Source organism: Mesocricetus auratus, unplaced genomic scaffold (assembly GCF_017639785.1).
Source record: "Mesocricetus auratus isolate SY011 unplaced genomic scaffold, BCM_Maur_2.0 Super-Scaffold_100011, whole genome shotgun sequence".
Classification (NCBI taxonomy): domain Eukaryota; kingdom Metazoa; phylum Chordata; class Mammalia; order Rodentia; family Cricetidae; genus Mesocricetus; species Mesocricetus auratus.
In genome coordinates, this window is record NW_024429195.1 from 8,178,301 (window position 1) to 8,199,768 (window position 21,468).

The following is a 21,468-nucleotide window of genomic DNA, read 5'->3' on the forward strand; positions in this document are numbered from 1 at the left end:
ACAAAGGAAAAAAAAAAAAAAAAGAAAAACAAAACCAAAACAAAACAAAAAACCATAGAGTACGGGAAATGATGACTGGTGTAGTTTAACACCCCCAAGTAACCAGTATTCATATTGGTCCTTTTTATTTCCAAAGCAATTAACGTTTCCTGGACATCCTGTTAAGAACTAGTTACAGTCTTATGTGATGTGCACACTTGTGCAAACCCACATGGTTTAACCAGCTTTCTCAATCTCGTCACCCTTGGTTAAATTATAGTTTGCTAATCCTGTTTGTTCCCCCTCTTCCCGCCACCCCCACCCACCCACGGTGGCTCTAAGCTGAAAAGTGCCCATGTCCCGTTGCTGTCTTTGTCAATGCCTCATCGTAATTTTTGTGATTTCTTGCAGAGCCAGTAATTTGCACTGTTTGATTGTTACTGAAAGTCCCCTTTCATAAACTGTCCCGATGCTTGCTTAGGTCACCTCATGCAGGGTTAGTGTCTATTGTCTTTGCACAATAAGGATATTTACTGGGATGGTTTAATATCCGCACAAGCAGATTAAAACTAGCCCACTGGCAGCGTTTCCTCCGCTCCTTGCGGGTGCGCCTTCTCTGCTCTTCAGCTTGGCCGTAACCTTTCTCCGTTAATGAAAAGACATGACATGTCCTGTCGGGATAAAAGTGCTATCTGAGGATAGTAAAGCAATCTTGCTTCCTCTAAGAGTGCCCAGCCGCCGTAACCAATTTGAAACCAGAAGGATGGCTTTGTGGAAGAGTACAGTAAAACTCTTAGAGTCTGCGCATGCCCACACCCACATTTCTCTGGATGTGTTAGAACGATGACAGTTAGGTAGATTCTTTAACAGTTAATAAACTATGCATCCGGAGAGAGCGCTCACAAGAGAGCACAAGAGCCGGCGGCACAGGCGTTTCATCCTCAATCTAGGCAGAGTGGATGTGGTGCCCAGTTACTTGTGCACTGGTCTGTGGACCAGGTTACTGTTTAAGTGGGCAGGCAGAGTTACAAGCAGGAAAATCATTTATTTATTCTTTTAAATTTCATTTTACATTCCAACCATAGTTCTCTCTTCCTGCCCCTGCTCCCCCCTCCTCACCCCCTTCCCCAGTCCACTCTTCCTCACAGGTAAGGGCTCCCATGAGGAGTCAACCAAGTCTGGCACAATAGGTTGGGCAGAGCCAAGTCCCTCTCCCAGGCATCAAGGCTGAGCATGGCATCCCACATAGGGAGAGGGCTCCAGCAAGCTAGCTCACATACCAGGTTTGTATCATGGTCCCATTGCCAGGGGACCCTAAAAGTATGGAATGCTTCATGAATTTGCATGTCATCCTTGTGCAGGGGACATGCTAATCCTCTCCGCATCGTTCCAGTTTTGGTATATGTGCTGCCGAAGCAAGCACGAAAATAATTTCTAGATACTAAATTTCAAGGTTGCCTGGGAAGTAGATGCAAGTTGTGTTGCAGGTCCATGTCAGCCTTCGGAGCACCTGCAAAAGGTTTGAAGTCTTGAAACAGGTAATCAAGAAACATTTAGCCATGCGTACATTGTTCCTGAGCTCTGTGCTTATCAACTGAGCCAGCAGAGAATTTTCTTTATAGCATTCTTACCCGGAATTAGAATAAAGGCTTCGCTGTGTGAGGTCGGCACAGTGAAGCTTCTTTACAGGTTTTTGGAACCAAATGCACCTCGAAGTGAGAAGCCGCTTTGTGTATTTGTTTGTCTGTCTGTTTGTTTGTTCATTCATTCTGACCCTGTTGGGTGATTAATACTGTTTCTGGGAAATAAGAGACACAAGTGACTCCTTGTTGGCAAAAGCCGAGAGAAGGCAAGAGACGTGTCTGCAGTCCCTGTGTCATGGCCTGCGGTGTGGCTGGCTTTTCTTTCCTTCTCCATGGACATGTGTTTCCCGTCAGACAGGGCTGCGTGACACCTGGGCTTGGCCTGTTCGCCAGCTAAACCATGCATAGCATATAAACAGAGTGTAGGAAAAGGCCTGCAGCTGTACTCAAGACACTTCCTGCTGGAATATTTTGCAGACCTGGCACACTGGGTCTGTATATAAGTCAGAAATGATTTACACCTGTATGTTTTGGCATGGCTTCTTGTAATTCCATATCATTACATGACCAGAAGGTCTGGTATTACAGCCATGATGTGGATCATGGAGTATAATCTTTCAAAGCTGCCTTCTTTTGTCTTTTTTCTTTTTTCATTGTTCTAGAGCAAAGTGGTGTAGCTTTTGCATGTGTAAAATTAGGTCACACAAACAGGGCACCATCAAAATGTGACTCAGGTTGTTTCCGTCTTTTTAAGGGGTCTTCGAGAGACTCCTTCATGATACAGGACAGAGGAAACCAGCTAGCCTCTTCAAGTTAGCTTAGCCGATGCCTGCACAGCATCGTGTGAGCCTGCTCTTTTAGGTTTCCTGAGTTTGGTGGGATCTGTGTGCGTGTGATTTGTGCTGAGTCATTTAACTTTCCAAGTTTCTTCAGCTCTAAAATCAGTGAATTGGAGGAAGTCATCCATTTTAAACTGTGAGCAATAGCTTATGCTAGGGGTATAGACATTAGCTAAACTAGGATATAGTCTCTAAACTGGGATATAGTCTCTAAACTGGGATATAGTCTCTAAACTGGGATATAGTCTCTAAACTGGGATATAGTCTCTAAACTGGGATATAGTCTCTAAACTGGGATATAGTCTCTAAACTGGGATATAGTCTCTAAACTGTGATATAGTCTCTAAACTAGGAAAGTGTAAATTTGAACATGATAGTTGGGAAATGCCTGTAGCATGAACTTGATCCCAAGAGAATTTTCAGAGCACAGTTGAAGTTCTTCTACTGCGCTCTTGACAGCAGCCCAGGCCCCGGGCAAACTGCTGATCGACCCTCCGTACAGGGCACCCTGGCTTCAAGCTAGATGGGGTCTTCTAGGAAAGAACCCTCCACTAAAGCAAAGTATGAGGAGCACAGGTCTAAAGTGGACCAAGACCCCCATTACACAGAGCAAATAAAACATATGCCCCCCCCCCCACCAAGAATGGGTGTTGCGGGGCACCCTGACGCCCATCCTGAATTGATGGCCTTAGTCTTAAATTTATCAACTGGTTATGACTGCTGGTTCTATAGGAATTCTGTCATGATGAGGTCACCCTGGGACAGCTGAGAGTCATCACAAAGGCCTAGCATCACAAGCCTTTGCATTTGGTAGAGACTGCCTGGATTAGCCCTGTGTCCCAGGAAACCCCTCACTTCTAGGAAAGCTAGGGTGACTGGTCAGACCTCAGTTTCAGGGTTTGTGGAGAGGAGAAAGAATGGGATTGTGGGTAAAGTTTTCAACCCGGATGGCCTATGATTCTACAACTCATTGTTTAGGGGGGTGGGTTACAAGTTGTTATTGGTAATGGTCAGGAAAAAAAGCTCAGCAAAGGAGATTAGATTCAGAGTTCTTGTTTTGAAAAGAAGGGTGATGTAGATATGATAGGATATAAAGGTAGATTATTGAATCTACCCTGAAAAGAAAAAGGTGGGATATAGAAATAGGATAAAAAGCTGGATTATTGAATCTACTTTTAAACCAGAAAAGCAACTACTAGTTTTAAATTATTTTACATTGGCCTGGATATTTTTGCATATTAATATAAACTTGAGGTTATTTTTGTTAAAACACACTGCCCATTTCTAGTCTTGTTCAAGGTATTGTAACTGGGCAACTCATTTAACAATGTAATGCAAGTTTTTAGCCCTTAAAAGTTATTATTACAACTATTTAGGATAGTAAGAAATTGCAGGTTAGCAATCAGTCACTTAATTACAATTGAACTTCTAGTCATATTAGGTATGTTTTCAAGGTCAGACAGATATATTTTAGATAGATAGGTTGTCTTCAAACTCTTCTGAGATCTACAGAATATGTCATTTAAGATGTTTTAATAACGTAGGTTCTTTTCCTTTTTTATGACAATGAGACATGTTTGCTCCTGGCAGCACCAATCTACTTCAGAGAAGATGATGGCATGAAAGAAAAAACTTCTCATGGAGTTTGCTTTCTTTGTGGCAAAAGTTAGCCACTGGCCAAGAAAGTGGTCTTGTCTCGATGACTGACAATATGCTGTCCAAATTAGACAAGCAGGACACATTTGTGTGTGGAGACTTTGGTATTTTATAACCCCTGTCCTGTTTTATTATTTCCTTTGTTTTTGTTTTCTTTCAGACAGTCTTGCAGCATTCTAGATGGTCTCAAACTCTACCTTGACTTAGGTCACTCTCCTGCCTCAGCCTAACCCCCAGCCAAGACTTGTATATTTTGCTTTTTCTTCTATGACTTTGTATCTTGCACAACAGCTGAAAGACATATGAATGTATTTGTTCAACATCATTGGCTGCTGTTTCCCTTCTCTGACTTTGAGTTAGAAGCAACTTGTTAAACTTCAAAGACCTCAGCATATAGTAGGAGCTTAATTATAGTTTAATTTTCTTCATAATTCAGTGCTTTGCCAAGACATTTACTAAGTTGTAGTTGGCCAGCATTTCTTAGTTTTTTTTTTTTTTCGTACTTAGGAGAGTGAATCCTGCAAGGTGGATAGATGTGTTTGGACCTTTACATTCCTCTCAGAAAGGGAAAGGGACTCTTGAGTGTATTCAAGACTGAGACACTCAGCAGTAAAATACATTCTAGTTTATCATTCCACAGCTGACAACATAACACACCTGGAAACAACTCCTTTGTATCTGTTTACTTTCATGAATTATGTTATAGACCCCCCATTCCTGTGTCTGTCTGATTATTAATTATATTCCCTAATTAGAAATTGTACTTTCATAAAAAATTTGAGTAGAATGCTTCTATACCTCCACACCCAGTTTTACTTGCTTGTTAAATCTCACATCCTTGTGCTATGTTTGTAACAACTAATGAAGCGGTATTGGCTCATTATTGCTAATTAAAATGCACACTGGAAGCCTGATGTGGTAACTCATGTACTTGGGAGGCCAAAGTTGGAGGAGTACTATAACTTTGGAGGCCAGCCCTGGTTTAAAGCCAGCCCTGGCTTATATAGCAAGTTTCAGGTCAGCTGGGAATACATAATTAGATCCTATCTGAAAAAGACCAAAGAAATAAGTAAATACAAAAATAAAAAAAGTTACATACTTTATTCAGATTTTATTAGCTTCTATGTGATATCTTTCTCTGTTCCACATCTCATAGAGCATACAGACAGTGCCTGCATCTAACATGTCTCAAGACACGCTTGACTGGGACCATTTCCTAGGTTCTTATTTTCCATGACCTGGATAGTTTTGAGGCGTATTGCTTAGATGTTTAAATAATTCCCCTTTGTTAGAAATGGATTCCACCCACCCCCACACTATTAGACTTGCCTAATGGTTTTGGAAAAGAAGACCACGGGATTTAAAAAAAATATATATAATAAAAAAGCCAACAAGCAGCTTTCTCATCGTGTCAAGTTATATACGATTATTACATCACATTATTACATGTTGTCACTGTTAGCGCCGGCCTTGGTCACCTGCTCCAGGACATGTGTTTCAGGGTTCCGCACATGCAGCCTCCTCGCTCTCTTTTAGACCCCGTCTTTTCAAGAGCTCTCTGTGTGTCTGTCCCAGAGATTCTCCAGCGCACCTTCGTGGCACCTTAAGTAGAGGTGCCATGGGTGTTTTTATTGAACTCGTGAGCCTCGGTGACTCCCAGTATGAAAGTCTGCATTACCGGCAGCCTGGGGTAAGGGGGACAGAAAAGGAAGCAAGTGCCACAGGCTGGAAGCCTCAGAGTCTAGGGAGCCCTCACCCACTCACTTAAGTGCAGCTTTGCCGCTGAGACGTTGTGGAGAACTCAGCTTCCAGACTCCAGTGTCACCAGAGAAGCCACTGAGGACTTGACAGGAGACCTTGCTAGCCTTGGGTGTGCCCCTCCCCTCCCCCAATCAGATTCGACTTGTAGAGAAGAATTGGAAGGGTATAAAGTCACGTCTGTATCGTTTTTGTTTTTAATTTTGGCTTCCATGTAGCTCCTGGCCCCTGGAATACTGGTTTTTCTTTGCACAGTCTACCATGTCTACCTAGGAGGGTTTTTGTTGTTTTTTTATTATCAACTTTAACCCCGTTGTTTGCCTTATGGTTTGGCTTTCTCCACTTGGCTCTTTGTGTATGTAGAGCCAAAAGCTGTTTGTCATGGGGGAAACAAGCCTAGAACACAGAAGAGCAAGCCACCGGATGTCTCCGAGGCCACATTTGTCAAACATCCTGATCCATGCGCCTCGTAGCCTTCGGCTCACAGCTCCCCCTGCTCCCATTCATCAGCTCTTGGGCTAGGGAAGCCGGCCCCATCCTTCTTTATGAACTGGTGCTCTGTGGCCCAGCACCGCAGAAAGCAGTGAGTGAGACTAAAGACGGTCCCTGCACAGATAGAAGTGATTTCAGCAACACCCTCCTCTTAGAGCTCATTTCACTCTTAAGGTTTTGTGGAAATGACCAAGGGTTTTGCTAGAAAGGGTGACAGATTGTCACTGCACAGCATCCCTCGGCAGCACTGGTCAGAGGACCAGGTCCATCCTCAGTAACGGTCATCTCCAATGCTTCACCGAGGACACTGCCATTGCAGCACGTGCCTGTCACACGTTGGCTGCGGAGTTTGTCTGTCTTGGTGTTTTCTTTTATACTGAGTAGCAACAAATAAAAGCATCATTTTAAATTAATTTCCAACCACAGAGAACACAAGCGATTTACTTCCTCCCCTCAAAATAGAACAAAAGATAACATCACTTTCTTGGGAGAGGGGGGAAAACAGATATCTCAACTTGAACTTAGTGAGTTCTTCTATCAGTGAATTTGTGCTTGGATTGTGTCTTTCTTTGGGGGGGGTGGCAAATGTCTTGAACCCAAAAGTTGTCAGTCTTTCTGAGGCAGATCATGGTAGTTTGGTCTCATACAGCACTGGGGTACGCTTTTAAAAAAACGGGACCATCATTTCCTCTCAGAAATGCTCTGGAATATCATCCCAAGGAATATTTTGCTCATTGCAAAGTCAGATGTTTTGACTGTGTTTTCCTGGTGACCTTCTTTCTGCAGCAGCTGTCTTGTCTCCCCCAAAAGCAGTGACCTTGAAGAGGCTCAGCCTGCATGGACAGCCGTGAGCTCCAGGGTTGACGAAGCTCAGCAGCTCTTGGAAATTAATCAGTTGGAAGAGGCAGAGTTGAATAGTGGGTGACTGAATGAAGTCAAGACACCGGCTTCTAGGTCGCTTTCTGTTGGTTTTGTTTCCCTCATTTCTGTAGTGAGCAATTGCAAGAGTAGAACTTCCTTCTGATGTGTTTCAAATAATTTTAGTGTTTTCTTCACTTTCAAAGAAAGATTTATTTCATGTATGTGGATATTTTGCCTGCATGTATGTGTATGTACTGTATGCATGTCCGGTACCCACAGAGGCCAGAAGCATGCACTGGGTCCCGGTGTGCCGAGTGTGCTGGGAAACCTACTTCTGTCAGAACGCCAATTGCCCTGAACTGCTAAACCATCTCTCCAGCCCCTGCCTCTTGAATTTTCAATTTAAAAATATTTACCCGTATTTCACATCAGCTGTTGTGCATGTTGGAAGAACTTAAATGACGCAGAGTGGGAAGAGTATCTCCCATCTTTGACACCCAGACTACCCAGAGGTAGCACTGATACCAGTTCCAGGTCTGTTCTAGGACAACAGCGGTGTATGCATAATCCACCCCTCCTTTCCACGAATAGAACCTCACTTAGATATATGGTCTGTGCCTTGTGGTTTTGCTCCTATGGCCCATAAGATTATCCTATTCTGTTATTCTCCTGGTTACTGTGAAGAATGTCCCTCGGCGGATGGTTTACAGGATACACAGTAAGATCCTGTTTAGTCTTTTGCTATTGTAAGCAATAATTTTAAACACCCTCACGCGCTGTGGTGAGTGTGCTATGTGCTTGAGTGGGTTTTATTTTGAAAACAAAACCATTGTGGAAGGCCCAGTCTTTTCCAGGCTCTGCAGTTAATAACCAGGGATGCTCTTGCATGGATATTTCCTGTAAGATCGAACACGTGTCCCGCAAGAGCTAACACCTTTAAGAGCTGATGTCTCGAGTAAGAGTGAACGCCTGTTAGAGCAGACATTCTGAAGATCAGCAAGGGTGTGATCTGGGAGGAGTCAGCCCCGAGTCTTAAATCCCCAGATTAAAAAAAAAATCAGACATTAATAAAGTCCACAGAGAGCATTTGGTTGTCATGTGGAGTTGAGTATCGGAGCGTTAAGGAACATTCTATTTGTTAGTGAATCCAGGGCAGTGTATTGTCTACTGTAAATGATGGTTTAGCTAAATTGTTGAAGTTAACACAGTTCCACACAATCTTGTTATGTTAGTGACTTGTCAGATCTAAGCCAGAATTTTTAAAATTTGAGATTTTGGCCTGGGGCGGTGGCTGGGCAGTCAAGAACACATGGTGTTCTTCCAGAGGATCGGGTTCAGATCTCAACACCCATATCAGGGGCTTCATCTGACTGCCCTGGGCACCCAAAGATACACACACCCATAAATAACCATGTTTGGATAATTTACATTTAGGAAAAAAACAATGTTATTAACAGCCTGTGATTTTTAACCTCCGCCCCACCACCAATCTAAAGGTTTCTGATATTTGGAATATTCTGTGTCTTGTCTACAGTAGTTATGTCAGAAAAGCAGAAATGCCCCCTTCAAGAGGGCTCAGAAACATCTGTCTCTGGGGATAACATTTAACACTTCCTTCCTTTGACTTGAAATAGACTTTATGAATTAAGCTCTTCCGGATGTCTGGAGTTTTGTCTTAGGTGAAGCTGAGCCTGATGGAACATTTTCCCAGTGGCACCGTATGTGTGAATCCTTCCGACAGTGCAGCCTTCAGCAAGGCTGGCCGTACCAAGTCCTAGAAGCAAAAATACACACTTCAGCTTTCTGCCATAGTGGGACTGTGGGTTTTTTTTGTTTTGTTTTGCTTTCTGCTCTCAGACTAAGGGGGTGAGAAGTGCTGTCAGTTCCCCACATCAAAGCTTAGGAGCTGAGCGGCCCCATCTCCCCTTTGCTGTCCACGCTGTGTACAGGGAGACTAGGTTGCTCTGTCACCCCTCCAAGCAAATCCAGTTGGTGACGTGCGCTCCCACATGACATCCCCAGCAAACTGAAGAGCGAAACATTCAACAATTGAGGACCAGGGTATAGTAAAACAGCCCATTGTTTATAAGCAACACTCCATCCCCAGGACAAAAGCCAATACAAATCTTTAACTTGAGGGCTTTAATTACAATATCTCAGTAGTTGGAGGCAGAATCAGTGAGTTCCAGGCAGTCTGGTCTACATAGCAAGTTCCAGCACAACCCTGTCTCAAAAAGAAAAAAGTATAGGGTGTTTACTGGCATGTGTGTCTGTGTACCGCGTTCATGCCTGGTGCCTGCAGAGGTCAGAAGAGAGCATTGGATCTCCCAGGACTAGAGGTGGTTCTGAACTGCCATATGTGTACTGGGACTCAAACCTGGGTCCTTTAGAAGAGCAGCCAGGGCTCCTAGCCACAGAGCCATCTTTCCAGCTCTCTGATACTTGCAGGCAGGATCTCACGCAGCCTAAACAAGCGCCAGACTTCCCCGTATTGCCAACGATTACCTTGCATTTCTGATTCTCCTGTTTCCACCCTTGAGTCCTAGGATTCTAGGAATGTACCGTCACTCTGGGGTTTACATGATGCTGGGGATGGAACCCAGGGCTTCCCGCGTGGTAGCCAAGCGCTCTGTCTTTCCATGGAGCGATGCTTCCGGTCCCAGGAGTTACTCCTTTTTAACAAAGTGTGCCTGGGCCCCTTGTATGATCGAGGCCTGCTTTTCACCTGATGCTCTCACTTCATTCATTCACCCTGAGTGCTTTTGCGTCCCCCCTGGATGCTGAGAACGCGTTGCATACTTTCTGTGAAGCTGCTACAGATATTCGGGGTGTCTGAAAAAGATTCACACACTCCCGGGTGTCCTGGAGGAAAATCTTTCTTAAGCTGTGACAATCTTTGTGGGACTTAGGTTTACCATTATGTTTATGTTACGTTAAATATATATCCAAGAAACGGGGCTTGTAAGAGACGGCTCAGTAGGTAAAGGCACTTGCTATAAGCCGGACAACCTGAGTGAAACTCTGGGACCCTGGTGACTGAAGTAGAGAACCAGCCATGACCTACACGTGTATGATGTGACCCATGCGAGCCCCCCCCACCCCATGAATAAGTATAATACAAATGTATTCTGGGCATAGGAAACATGAAATAAAATTCTGAAGAGCACAGGAAGCCAAGACTAGATGAATTAGGTGTGGGACTGTTACATGTACCCTCATGAATAGAATCAAGGCCATCATTTTAAAACAGTCATGATTAAGAGTAAAGGACCTAAAAGGAATTCCGAATCGACACTCCAGGGCGCAAAGCATTCTGGGGTCCCTTTATGGTAGGGTGTCGTAGGCCCTGGCCATTGACCTGTGTGTTCTCCCCTTCTGCAGTGATGAATCACCAACACCAGCAGCAAGTCGTGCCCAGTAACCTGAGTCCGCAGAGCCACCCAACTCCGAACCCGCCCACGGGGCTCATGAGTGTGCCCAACGCCCTGACCACTCAGCAGCAGCAGCAGCAGAAGCTGCGGCTGCAGAGGATCCAGATGGAGAGAGAGAGGATCCGGATGCGTCAAGAGGAGCTCATGAGGCAGGTGTGTGCTTCCGTGGCTGACCAGAGTCTCTCTTCCGGAGCTATCTTCCGGGGCTACACATAGGAGTCCAAGGACTAAACTTAGGAGTTCAAGGACATGCTCTTTGGCAGGGCTGCCTTGCTTTGCACTGATAGTGTTTAAAAGGAGAGGAAGGAGAAATAAAGAAAAAACACGTTCCAGTTAGCTTGGTAATGAGTTATCCCCCAATCTCAGGGACTTGAAATAATCGTTTAATTTAATTGCAGTTTTGTAGGTCAAGAATTTATAAAGGGCTAAGGTAGGCCGTTTTTCTGTTGTCATCGAGGTCGCCTAGTGGTAGTCAGCTGGTAGGCGGTGTGCGAGGTCCCAGAGGATGGGAGCCAATGGAGATTTCTGGCAGGTTGGGCTTAGTTGGGATTACAGGAAGCATGGGCTTTCTTAAGTGAAGGACATAGAACAGCAGTCCTCCAGGAGAAACACTGAAAGAGATGGGAGACAGACGCTGCCAGTGTCTTAGGGCCTGGCTCTAGACATGGAGTCAACTTTGTCCCCTTTCCCTCATTGGTGGAGATAGCGGAGAGGCATTCCATGAGACAGCTCTCTGCAGACGGCTCTCTTGCTCTACTGCAGAGCATGGGACAGGATGAAGTCCGAGCAGAATGGAAAGAAAACTGGTTTGGATATGAGTTTAATGTAATGTTCTATAAAACTGCATGGGTATCAGTCAGACTTTTGCTTTAAGAATGTCTTGTCACAGCAGGACATAGTGGCGCACACCTTTAGTCCCTGCCATTGAGGCAGAGGTAGGTGGATCCATGTGAATTCAAGGCCAGCCTGGTCTGCAGAGTGAGTTCCAGGACAAGTAGAGCTGTATAGTTGTATAGGTGCCTCAAAATTAATTAATTAATTAAAAAAGGTTCTGAGGTTCTGCTATGAATCCCAGGCTGGTATCAAACTTGAGATCCTTCTGTCTCGGCTCCTAAATCCTCGGATAGGAATGTGTCACCATGTCTGGCTCAGTCCAGTTACTGTGTGCTGTAATGTTCTTCATAAACAAAAGAAATTAGCCAAGACGGTGATGCACACCTTCAATCCAAACCTCGGAAGGCTGTCTTGGATTGATTGAAAGTCTGAGGTCAGAGCTGGGGGAGGGAGGTGTATCTCGGTGGTAGAGTACTTACCTAGCATGTTCCAAGTTCTGGGCCCATCCCCAGCCCAGGGAAAGACAGGGAAGGAAACAAGAATGGGCAGGGGGAGGGAGGAAGAAAGATGCCTGGCTAAGAAATCGTTTTAACTGTTCAGAGAGCATCCTTGGAAAGAAGCATGGGGTGGTACAGGGTAGATACTTTCCCCAGTTACAGCTGCTGTTTTAAGATCTGCACACCATCTTCTATCAGCGATAATGTCTTGATCATCAAATACAGCTCAGATATAGCATGTGGAAAATAAAAGAAGTGAACATTAAGTTAAGGAAGATGGCTGTTAGGAAACCACAACTGTGGCTTTTACTATTAGAATCTAAATGTGTGCTCGGCTGCACCAGGTGATACGTCCTGGCAGGAAGCAATCATATTATTTTCCAGTTTTGGATTATTTCTATTTAGTTTGTTTGGCTGTTTTTTTTTTTAAGGCTAAGATTTCTGTGTAGCTCTGACTGTCCTAGTACTCACTCTGTAGGTGAGGTTGGCCTCAGATTTACGGATATCTGCCTGCCTCTGCCTCCCGGGTGCTGCGATTAAAGGCGAGCGCCTCACTGCTGCCTGAGATTTCTCTTTGGAGCTGATCAGTTTCATATGTGGAAATATAAAGTGTATTATAGTCTCGTTTATAAATTCTCCTCGGTTTTGTATTTAAATGATCTCAAATGGTGTTTTACATATATATGTGTGTATGTATGTATGTATGTATGTATGTGTGTGTGTATGTATGTATGTGTGTATAATCACTCTTCTGCTCAGAATGATTTGTTTCTATTTCTTCCTCTTATATAATTCTTTCTTTTGTCCGTCTCCTTCTTTCCCACAGAAAGAATGTCTGGAAAGGGGTGGGTAAGAGTGCCCGGGATTGTTTCCTTTATGCTATCTGCAGGTGCCTTTGAGCCACAGATGGTCTTGGTGGCTCGTATTACAGAGATGCCAGCACCATTCCTTCAGTACTGATCCCTGGCAGCTGGGGAACTTGGTGCATTTTAGGCCAGCCCAGTGTGGTGTCCTCCACAGCGTCCAGCGAGGAGAAAAGCCTGGCAACTTTTGCTCAGCTTTGACTGCGAGGTGGCTGTGTGTGTCTAGTTAGGAAACTGGATGGATGGTTTTGATGTCTTGTTAATTTTGTTACTGGAGTATATTGGGGAAAATGTCTGAATAGATTTAATAATCATGGAAGGTTGGTTTCCCCCTACAGACACACAACACACACACACACACACACACACACACACACACACCCCAGAAGCACCATGCTCCCTAGTCATAGGTAATAAGGCCATATAATGATGATGTGGGAGTGTTTTCTGGGGGCATTCCCAGAGTGTCTTGAATATCATCTTTTTTTGTTTTTTGGTTTTTCGAGACAGGGTTTCTCTGTATTGTTTTGGAGGCTGTCCTGGAACTCTGTAGACCAGGCTGGCCTCAAACTCACAGAGATCCGACTGCCTCTGCCTCCCGAGTGCTGGGATTAAAGGCGTGCGCCACCAATGCCCGGCTTTGAATATCATCTTGATGGGCTTCCTTGTTTTAAAATGACGCATCTTATCTTACGTGTGTGAATGTTTTGCACACATGCACGCATGGTCCCCTGGAACAGTAGCTAACGATGGTGCTGGGACCTCTTGGAGAGCGGCACCCACTCTTGCTTGCTGAGTTATCGTTACCCAGCCCCTTGGCAGGCTTTTTGTAGTTACTGTGTATGCGCTCCAGGTAGCGGTCAAGTGCGGTCTTCAGGAATCAGCTCTCTCCTCCCACTGTGGGAGCTGGGGATTGACCACAGGTGCTCAGGCTTGCTCAGCATGAGTCCTTGCCTGCTGAGCTACACTGCCTGCCCCTGGTAGGCCTTTCAACCTCTTATGGTGAATTTTCCACTTTGCTCTTTGTGCCTCAGCCAGGGTAGGGGCAGGAAAGGACTGGAAGTAAATGAGGTCTTTGGGTCACCTGTTCAGCCGCTTGCCAGCACCAAACAGGCATTTGCAGTGCGGAGGACTGGTTTTTCCTGATGAGGTTTGTGGGTTTTCTGCGAATTCCAGTGGTGTGGTCTGCCTCAGTCCCCAGCAGCTGCCTGGACCTCGCTTGCTCACTGGGATGGCTGCAGCCACCCTGCCTCTCCTGCCTGCGGGACACCTCTGTGTACAGCTGCCTGTCTTCTCTGGCACCTGCAGTTGGATGGTGCCCTGTGGGGAGACTGCGCCTCAGCCTGCGCTGTATGACCGTCTGGCCCGTGCCCTCCGACAACTGTCCCTGTGTTGTCCTGTGTTAGCTCAATGGTGCTAGAGCCGCTCAGGACATTAACAAAGTAGATTTGGAGACGGTTTGATTGCGGTTCGAAAGTGAGTTTCCGTTGGTTCAGGATGGGAGCTATTTCCCCCTTTCTTCCTTTATTTCCTGATCAATTCCCTTAGCCAGTATCCCTGGAATTGGAAGCGATAGAAAAGCAACTGGGACATGACTGCCTTTATACACCTTCTGTGTAGCAGAGGAGACAGAATAATTAACTCTAGTCTCAGTTGTGGGTCAAGGGGTAAATGAACACCATTACCTCCTTGGGGCCCCGGTGGTTACCTCTTTGACTTTTATTATTGTCACTGAGCCCCGACAAATTTGCTTTCTGTGAAAACAGTGTTAAGCTATTCCTTTATCCCTTTCCATTGACCGCGTTCCTCCTGGCCAACAAACTGTTGAACAACAGTTTGAATCCGGTTCAAAATGGCAGTGTCTCCACAGATTTAGGCATCTTAACTAGGCTAGGCCTGATGGCAGCAGGCCTCTAATCCTAACAGCTTAGGAGGCTAAGGCACCAACTGAGTTCAAAGCCAGCCTGGGTTCTTTAGTGAGAAACGGTCTCAAAATAAGGAAATAAGATGGAGGGGCCTGTGAAATGACTCAGAGAGTAAAGGCGCATGCCACCAAGCCTGCCGCTTGACTTCGATCCCCAGAAATCACAAGGCGGAGAGAGAGAGAGCTCTCCCACAAGTTCTCTGGCTTCCATGTATGTGCTGTGTGGTGTGCATGCATTCCTAGGCGGGATGCACACGCACACACACACACACACACACACGCACACGCACACGCGCGCGCGCGCGCGCGCGATAAACATTCTTTAAAAGGATGCAGATACAGATGGTGGTAGGTAATTTGCCTGTCACGCATGACGGGAGGTATATCACCCCTACTCCCCAAGCAGGAAAATTTCCTCAAATGTGGTCCCTGAACTGAATTGAGCATTGTCTGCGGAAGCAGCAGAATTGAACTTGTCAGGGCCTACACTGCGGGATTGTTACTATTTCCAAGCGAATTCCATACTGTTTTTTTTTTTTTAACCTCTATTCTCTCTTTAATTGGAACTTGGGGGTGGGGTAGGAGAATACAGCTTGTATACAAAAATGCTGACTAAGCGTGGCCTTTGGTATCCCGGGCGACGGACACAGATGGAAAGAGGCAGGCTCAGAATTCTGCTAGCAGGTCTTAAGATTTCTGTCAAGCTTGACAACTGCTATGGGGGTGGGCAGGCCAGCTGACCAGTTTCATAGCCTTTTCAGATCCACGGTTCCACGGAGAGGGACACAGGACTGAGCCGTGCTGGTCTCGGGGAAGGTTTAGAGGGCTGTTTTCTGTCTTGAGTTTTAAGAGCTTTTTAGAAAAGTTAAATACATACCCAGCCAAGCATTTCACAGCCTCTGGAACATAGGTTCTAAGTTTTCGGAACACTCATCATAGAGGTAGATTTCAGAGTTGACTAAGGCATTTGACGGGGGTCCTGTCATCCAGCATTCACCATATACCTAAATCATCTGTAGAGAAATGGCTGTTTAGGTTCATTCATTTATTAATGCTCAACAAATGTTCTCATCACACGTGTGGGACAGGGACCAGGCTCTGTCCTGTAGTTTCCATTTCAGTTTCTAGCAAGTGTTGAATTTGTGTGGGAGTTGAGGCCTCTACTGTGTTCCTTTGTGGACTGATACCACAAGGGGTGGCGGTATATGACTGTAATCAGTGTCAGCACTCAGGAAGCAAAGACCCCTACTAGCTACAGGCCAGCCTGGTCTACACAGCAAGTTTCAGGCCAGCCAGGGCTACATAGTGAGACTTTGGGGGTAGGGGTAGGGAAATGGGGAGAAAGGAAAGGGTGCCATTTCAAATCTTTCAAAAGGGACTTCCCTCACCGCCCTGAAGCAACATGTTGTATGTCATAAGTACAATATTTATTTGACCCTTTAAATAAATAAACACATAATAAAAGGTCCCTTTGAAAATAAATCGGGCATTGTTTTAAGATGGAGGCTCATTTTGCACTCAGGAAAATTAGATCACAGAGGTATGAGGAAGTATTGCATTTCAAAAACTCACTTCGCCTTTTGTTTAGGCAAAAAAGAGTCTCTAAATTTTGCCTTCGTTCATGTGATTCTAGGAGATAGCAGAAACAGATTGTGGACGAACTCAAGATTGCTATGTGCATCCCGAATTAAAGGCATAGCAATGGGCTGTGGATAATAATTACGGACTCAACAAATGTTTTCTCCAAAGTGTCAGAGTTTCGAATCTGCACTTTTATAGAGACAGTCTGGCAGCTGAGTATGTGTGTGATGAGGTCTTTGAAAGAGAAACTGCAGGAAACGTGACAGTGAGTTTGTAGAATCTCTTGGCACAGGGTTTAAAAGAGATTCACATCAGAACCCCCCGCCCCCACCCCCAAACATTTGCTTCTGAGATCCCCATGGTTTTGACACAGAGAGAGAGTGGGTTACATCTCTGCACTAAAATAACTGTCTAATGGTAGGATTCTAAAATATTGTTTTCATTTTTTTCCTCCTTTTCATTTGTTCCTCCTCGCCCCACCCTTTATAATTAAAACAATCCAGCCTTCCATTTTTGTAGCATCCCTGGCGGCACACTTAAGTCTAGCTGAGAACCTTCAGAAGGGTTATTATCATTCCCTTCCCTTTGAAGTACATTCCAGTGAGGGCAGGGGCTGGCGGGTGGGAGGTGCCCTCTTAGCCAAGAACACAAGGGATGCTGTCCACCGCTGTTTGCTCTCCTGCCTCTTCTGTTGATTTATTCCACGGGAGAACTGCAGGCCCAGGGGGAAGGAAGCTTGGGCTTCTCTTCCAGAAAGTCTTACTTAACTCACACATAGCATGGGGCCTTTCGCTATCGCCTCCAGCTAGTCCGTACACCACGCCGCCTCCCGGCCATTTCCAGTCCACAGAGCATTTTTGTTGTTGTCTAAGGGAACCGGCAGATCAACCACAAACTCACAGAGGTTCCCAAGGCCCGTGTTTTACAGAGGTTTTCCATTCCCAGCTTCTGTGTGAGGGAAAAGGAAAGCGGGTGGGGGGAGGGAGAGGGCTGGAACTTCACTAAATGTGGTGTGAATTCCCAGGACACTAGCGCCACCCGCATACATGGAAAAGGATCCTGAAACATTTCCAGTGCCATCTGCCCCCCCCCCCCCCCAGTCCGTGGAGGAAAAACTGTGCTCAGTACTGTTGAGCAGACTGGTTCATTAAATTTTCTTCTAAACAGGCTGAGTGAGGTCATGGGGTTGGTATTTCCATTTTATAGCTGGGAAAACAGGATCAGAGAAGTGAAGTAACTTGCCCAAGTCTCGTGGCCGGCAGTAGGTGAAAGGGTCTCGATTTGAGCTCTGACGACTTCAGTCCTCACTCCCTTCTCCCCGCTGCTCTGTGGAAGTTCCCGAACTAGACTCAGAAGTCAGCCTGCCTGGGTTTAGACCCTGTTAGCTATTGCGCCCTGAGAAAGGCACTTACTCTCTCTGTCCCTCAGTTTCTTCATCAGTAAAACAAATTCATTGGGCTCTGTGTTCAGGCTTGGCATGTGGTAAGCAAAATGCAAAGTCTGGGCCGCTACTTCTCGATACCTATCAAACCATTCACTGCCATTCTGACACTCCTTGTGTGGAGTGTCTCACACGGATCTTTTTTTCCCCCCGAGACACGGTTTCTCTGTGTTGTTTTGGAAGCTGTCCTGGAACTCCCTCTGTAGATCAGGCTGGCCTCGAACTCACAGAGATTCGCCTGCCTCTGCCTCCTGAATGCTGGAATTAAAGGTGTGCGCCACCAGCGCCCAGCCCTTTTGATCTTTTTAACATGCCCAAGAAAACAGATTTTATAAACCATTTTAATGAGCTGTCAAAACTTTAGTCCAAGGGTCTGGACAGATGATTAAAAACATTGATTGCTTTTCCAAAAACTCAGAGTTCAAATCTCAGCACCTACTTGGTTCACTACCAGCTGGATCTCTAGTTCCAGGGGGAATCCCACACCCTCTCGGACCTCTTGGGTACAGGCATGCATTTGGGGAAAACAGACATGCATATAAAAATAAAAAAGACAATGTCATCTAAAGGTTCACAGCTTTATTGTAACTGAACCAGGATTTGAACCCCAACCATTCCTATTTTAAAGTCACTTTCTCTGCATGGCATTGTTCTCTTTTTTTATGCTAAGCTCAGGACAGGCCCAACAGCATTGTGAATCCTTGCCTGCTTCTCGAGTATTCCACTGGCCAGCAAGTAGCCCAGAGACCTGAGAAGTAGGTAGTACCTTAATTGAACTGATTGCAAACTAGGCAGCCCCGCACCCTGCCTGCCCCACGGGTCTGTGGCTGGAGGAATCTTTTAGTCACTAGGAGTTTGAGAGCCATTGGGAGGCTTTGATTTTTGTGATATCCTGGCCCTGTTTTCCCTAGTGGTCACACTCTATGAGACTTGGTTGCACGTTGCTAGAATCTGCCCCAGAGCCTAACCACGCGCACAGGTTTGATGGCATGGCAGGGAGGTCAGTGGGAGTACTTACAGACGTAACGATGATCTTGAGATAGGCGTAAGGCTGGAGGACAGTAGCATGGGGCTTAGATGAACAGCGTAATGCCTAGCCATTGTCCCTTCCTTGTGATGGTCTGGCTGGCCCTCTCCAGTCTTCCGGGAACTGTTGCTGATGTGTGATGGGGGAAGGAAGGGCTGATTTTGGGTTATGGTTCCAGGTGATACAATATAGCTCATCACAGCCAGGAAGGGGAGAGATTGAACAGAATGCAACTGACAATCTTGGATTTTTTTTTTTTTTTTTTTTTTTTTGTAGTCCAGGATCCTAGCCCATGACTTGGTACTGCCCGTGTTTAGGATACATCTTTCCTCTCTACTTAACCTAGACTCTTGTCACAGCCAGAGGCTAATTTAATCCTAGATAATTCTTCACAAGTGTGTCAGAGGCCTGTCTCCAGGGCATTCCAAATCCCGTCCAATTGACCAACGCTCTTCACGTCGGAAGCTCCATGGATAATAGCGTTAGGAGGAACCTGAAGATGGTGGGAGGCTTGGTTTTGCGCCCCGTATTAGGCATGCGTACTCCTGAGTACCAGCTAGGCACATCCATTTAGGTGTCTGACGCCAGGAGGGGAATGTCTTCACTTCCCGTGGCAGTGATGGTCTGGAAACGCATCTGGACTGTGACTGTGTAACACGACTGTGGAAGCTCGTGGTGGAGTGTGTCTGCAGGGAGGGAGACCTGCGGTACTTAGTCGTGGAGAAATCTGAGCCCTGTTTTCAGAGGCCCAGGAGGGCGAGATGGAAGTGATGGGACTGGTGGGGACCCGAGTATAGGCGCGCCACTGCGCTTGAGCAGAAGAGCGCTGCTGGAGCGGAAGTGGGAAATAAAACGACTCTTGTGCCCTGCAGTGTTGCCCTCAGGGCTCACCAGCTGTCCAGCTGTTTGCTTTTCTGTTGCTGGGATGAAACACCGACCATAAGCAACTTGAGGGAGGAAAGTGTCTTACCAGCTCCAGCCCATCATTTAGGGAAGCCCGGGTTGGAACTCAAGGCAGGAACAGCCCCTCCCCCTCCCCCTCCCCCTTCCCTTCCCTTCCCCTCCCCCCATCTCCAGGCTCCCTCAGCTTGCTTTCTTATATAACCCAGGACCAGGGATGGCACTCTCACACTGCCATTAATCAAGGAGATCCCCAGAGGGTATGCCCATAGGCCAATCTCACAGAGACAATTTCATCTTCCCAGGTGACTATAAGTTTGTGTCAAGTTGACCTAAGCTTGCAAGCACATCTGCCTGGGCTCAGAAGCTGTTAATTAGTGCTTTTCTTGGTCTAAGCAAAGTTGGGTGTCAGCCTCTCTGCTCATATATGGGCTGTGGGTGTCACGTGACAGCCCCTCATACTGATCTAGACTTTTAATTTTATGTCTAAATCTACTAAAAGACAACAACTAACTAAGAAGTCCCAAACCCTCCTGTTTTGGTAAGCACACGCTGGTGACGAGCTGTTTTTACCTTTGGTATTGTTCCTTGACCCCCAAATTTGTGGACAGGTATGGGGGAAATTTTAATTTTCAAAGCAGTAGTGTCTTGTTTGGGTTTCCCTTACTGTGATGGGACACCGGGACACCAAAAGCCACTCCGGGAGGCCAGGATTTGTTTCGGTCCTGCACTGAGAGAAGTCAGGGCAGGAACCCGCAGGCAGGAGCTGAAAATGCCTGGGAAGAACTTTGCTGGCTTGCTCAGCCTGCTTGTACAACCTAGGACCACCTGTCTGGGGCAGCATTGCCCCCAGGAAGCTGGGTCCTCCCACATCAGTTATTAATCAAGAAGAGTCTCTGCAGTCTTGCCTGCAGGCTACCTGATGGAGACGTTTCCTCAGTCGGCATTCCCTTTTCCCGTAACTCTAGCATACATCAAAGTTGGCAAAAACAAAACAAGACCCAACAGAAAACCAGGCAGGTAAACATTTAAAAGTTCTAAATGTAGAACTATTATAAAATGTAACTCTCACCATTCTATAGTTAAAGCTAATTTTAGGCAATGTAGGTCTATAAATCTTTGCCCCCCGCCCCATGTTTTCTTAGCCTTGTGATGAATTTCACATTTTGATTTAATCCTTCCAAGGTCAAAGCTGACGAGGAAGAAGTTTTAGGGGTGTCAAAGTGGATGACTTTCTTACATCAGTAAGATTTTAAAGTTATCTACTTATTCATTTATTCTTGTGGTCCTGGGGATGTTGGGAACCCAGGGCCTTGACTTGTTAGGCAACTGCTCTACTGCTAATGAACTTCCTTTGACTTGTGCTTTTGAGATTGGTGTAGGAGCGTGTGGTGAAGTGAAAAATATGCATCTCTGCAGTGACTTCTGAGGAAGCTTTCTCATCATAGCAGATCCTTGCACATGAAATTTATTTTTTGTTTTTATCCATCATCTGTCTACCTACCTATCTACCTCCCTACCTACTTACCTACTTTGGTTTTTTGAGACAGAGTTTCTCTGTGTAACGGTCCCGGCTGTCCTGGAACTTGTGTTGTAGACCAGGATGTCCTCAGACTCACAGAGATCCACCTGCCTCTGCCTCTGCCTCCCGAATGCTGGGACTAAAGAAAGGCATGTGCCACCACCTCCAGGCCACACGAGATTTTATTATCCCCACTGTGAGATGGCAAATCACAAAATTGTGAAATAGCTCAACGGGGAGGCAGTGGAGCCAAGATTCAGTTCCTAGTATTTGGTGTCAC

At 45.8% G+C, this 21,468-nt stretch overlaps 1 protein-coding gene and 1 non-coding gene across 3 annotated transcripts in view; one reads left to right on the forward strand and one right to left on the reverse strand.

Annotated features, from left to right (window-relative positions):
* The window catches only part of Wwtr1 (WW domain containing transcription regulator 1), a 124,354-nt gene that overhangs the window by 90,306 nt on the left and 12,580 nt on the right, over nt 1-21,468 (forward strand). For both annotated transcript variants that reach the window (XM_005077900.4, XM_013119016.3), the window contains exon 4: nt 10,550-10,752. In XM_005077900.4, the coding sequence (XP_005077957.1) occupies nt 10,550-10,752 (203 nt within the window). The remainder of the gene's footprint in view (nt 1-10,549; nt 10,753-21,468) is intronic.
* LOC121143417 lies at nt 1,296-1,402 on the reverse strand. Its single transcript, XR_005880606.1, has one exon. It is a non-coding gene; the product is annotated as a U6 spliceosomal RNA (small nuclear RNA).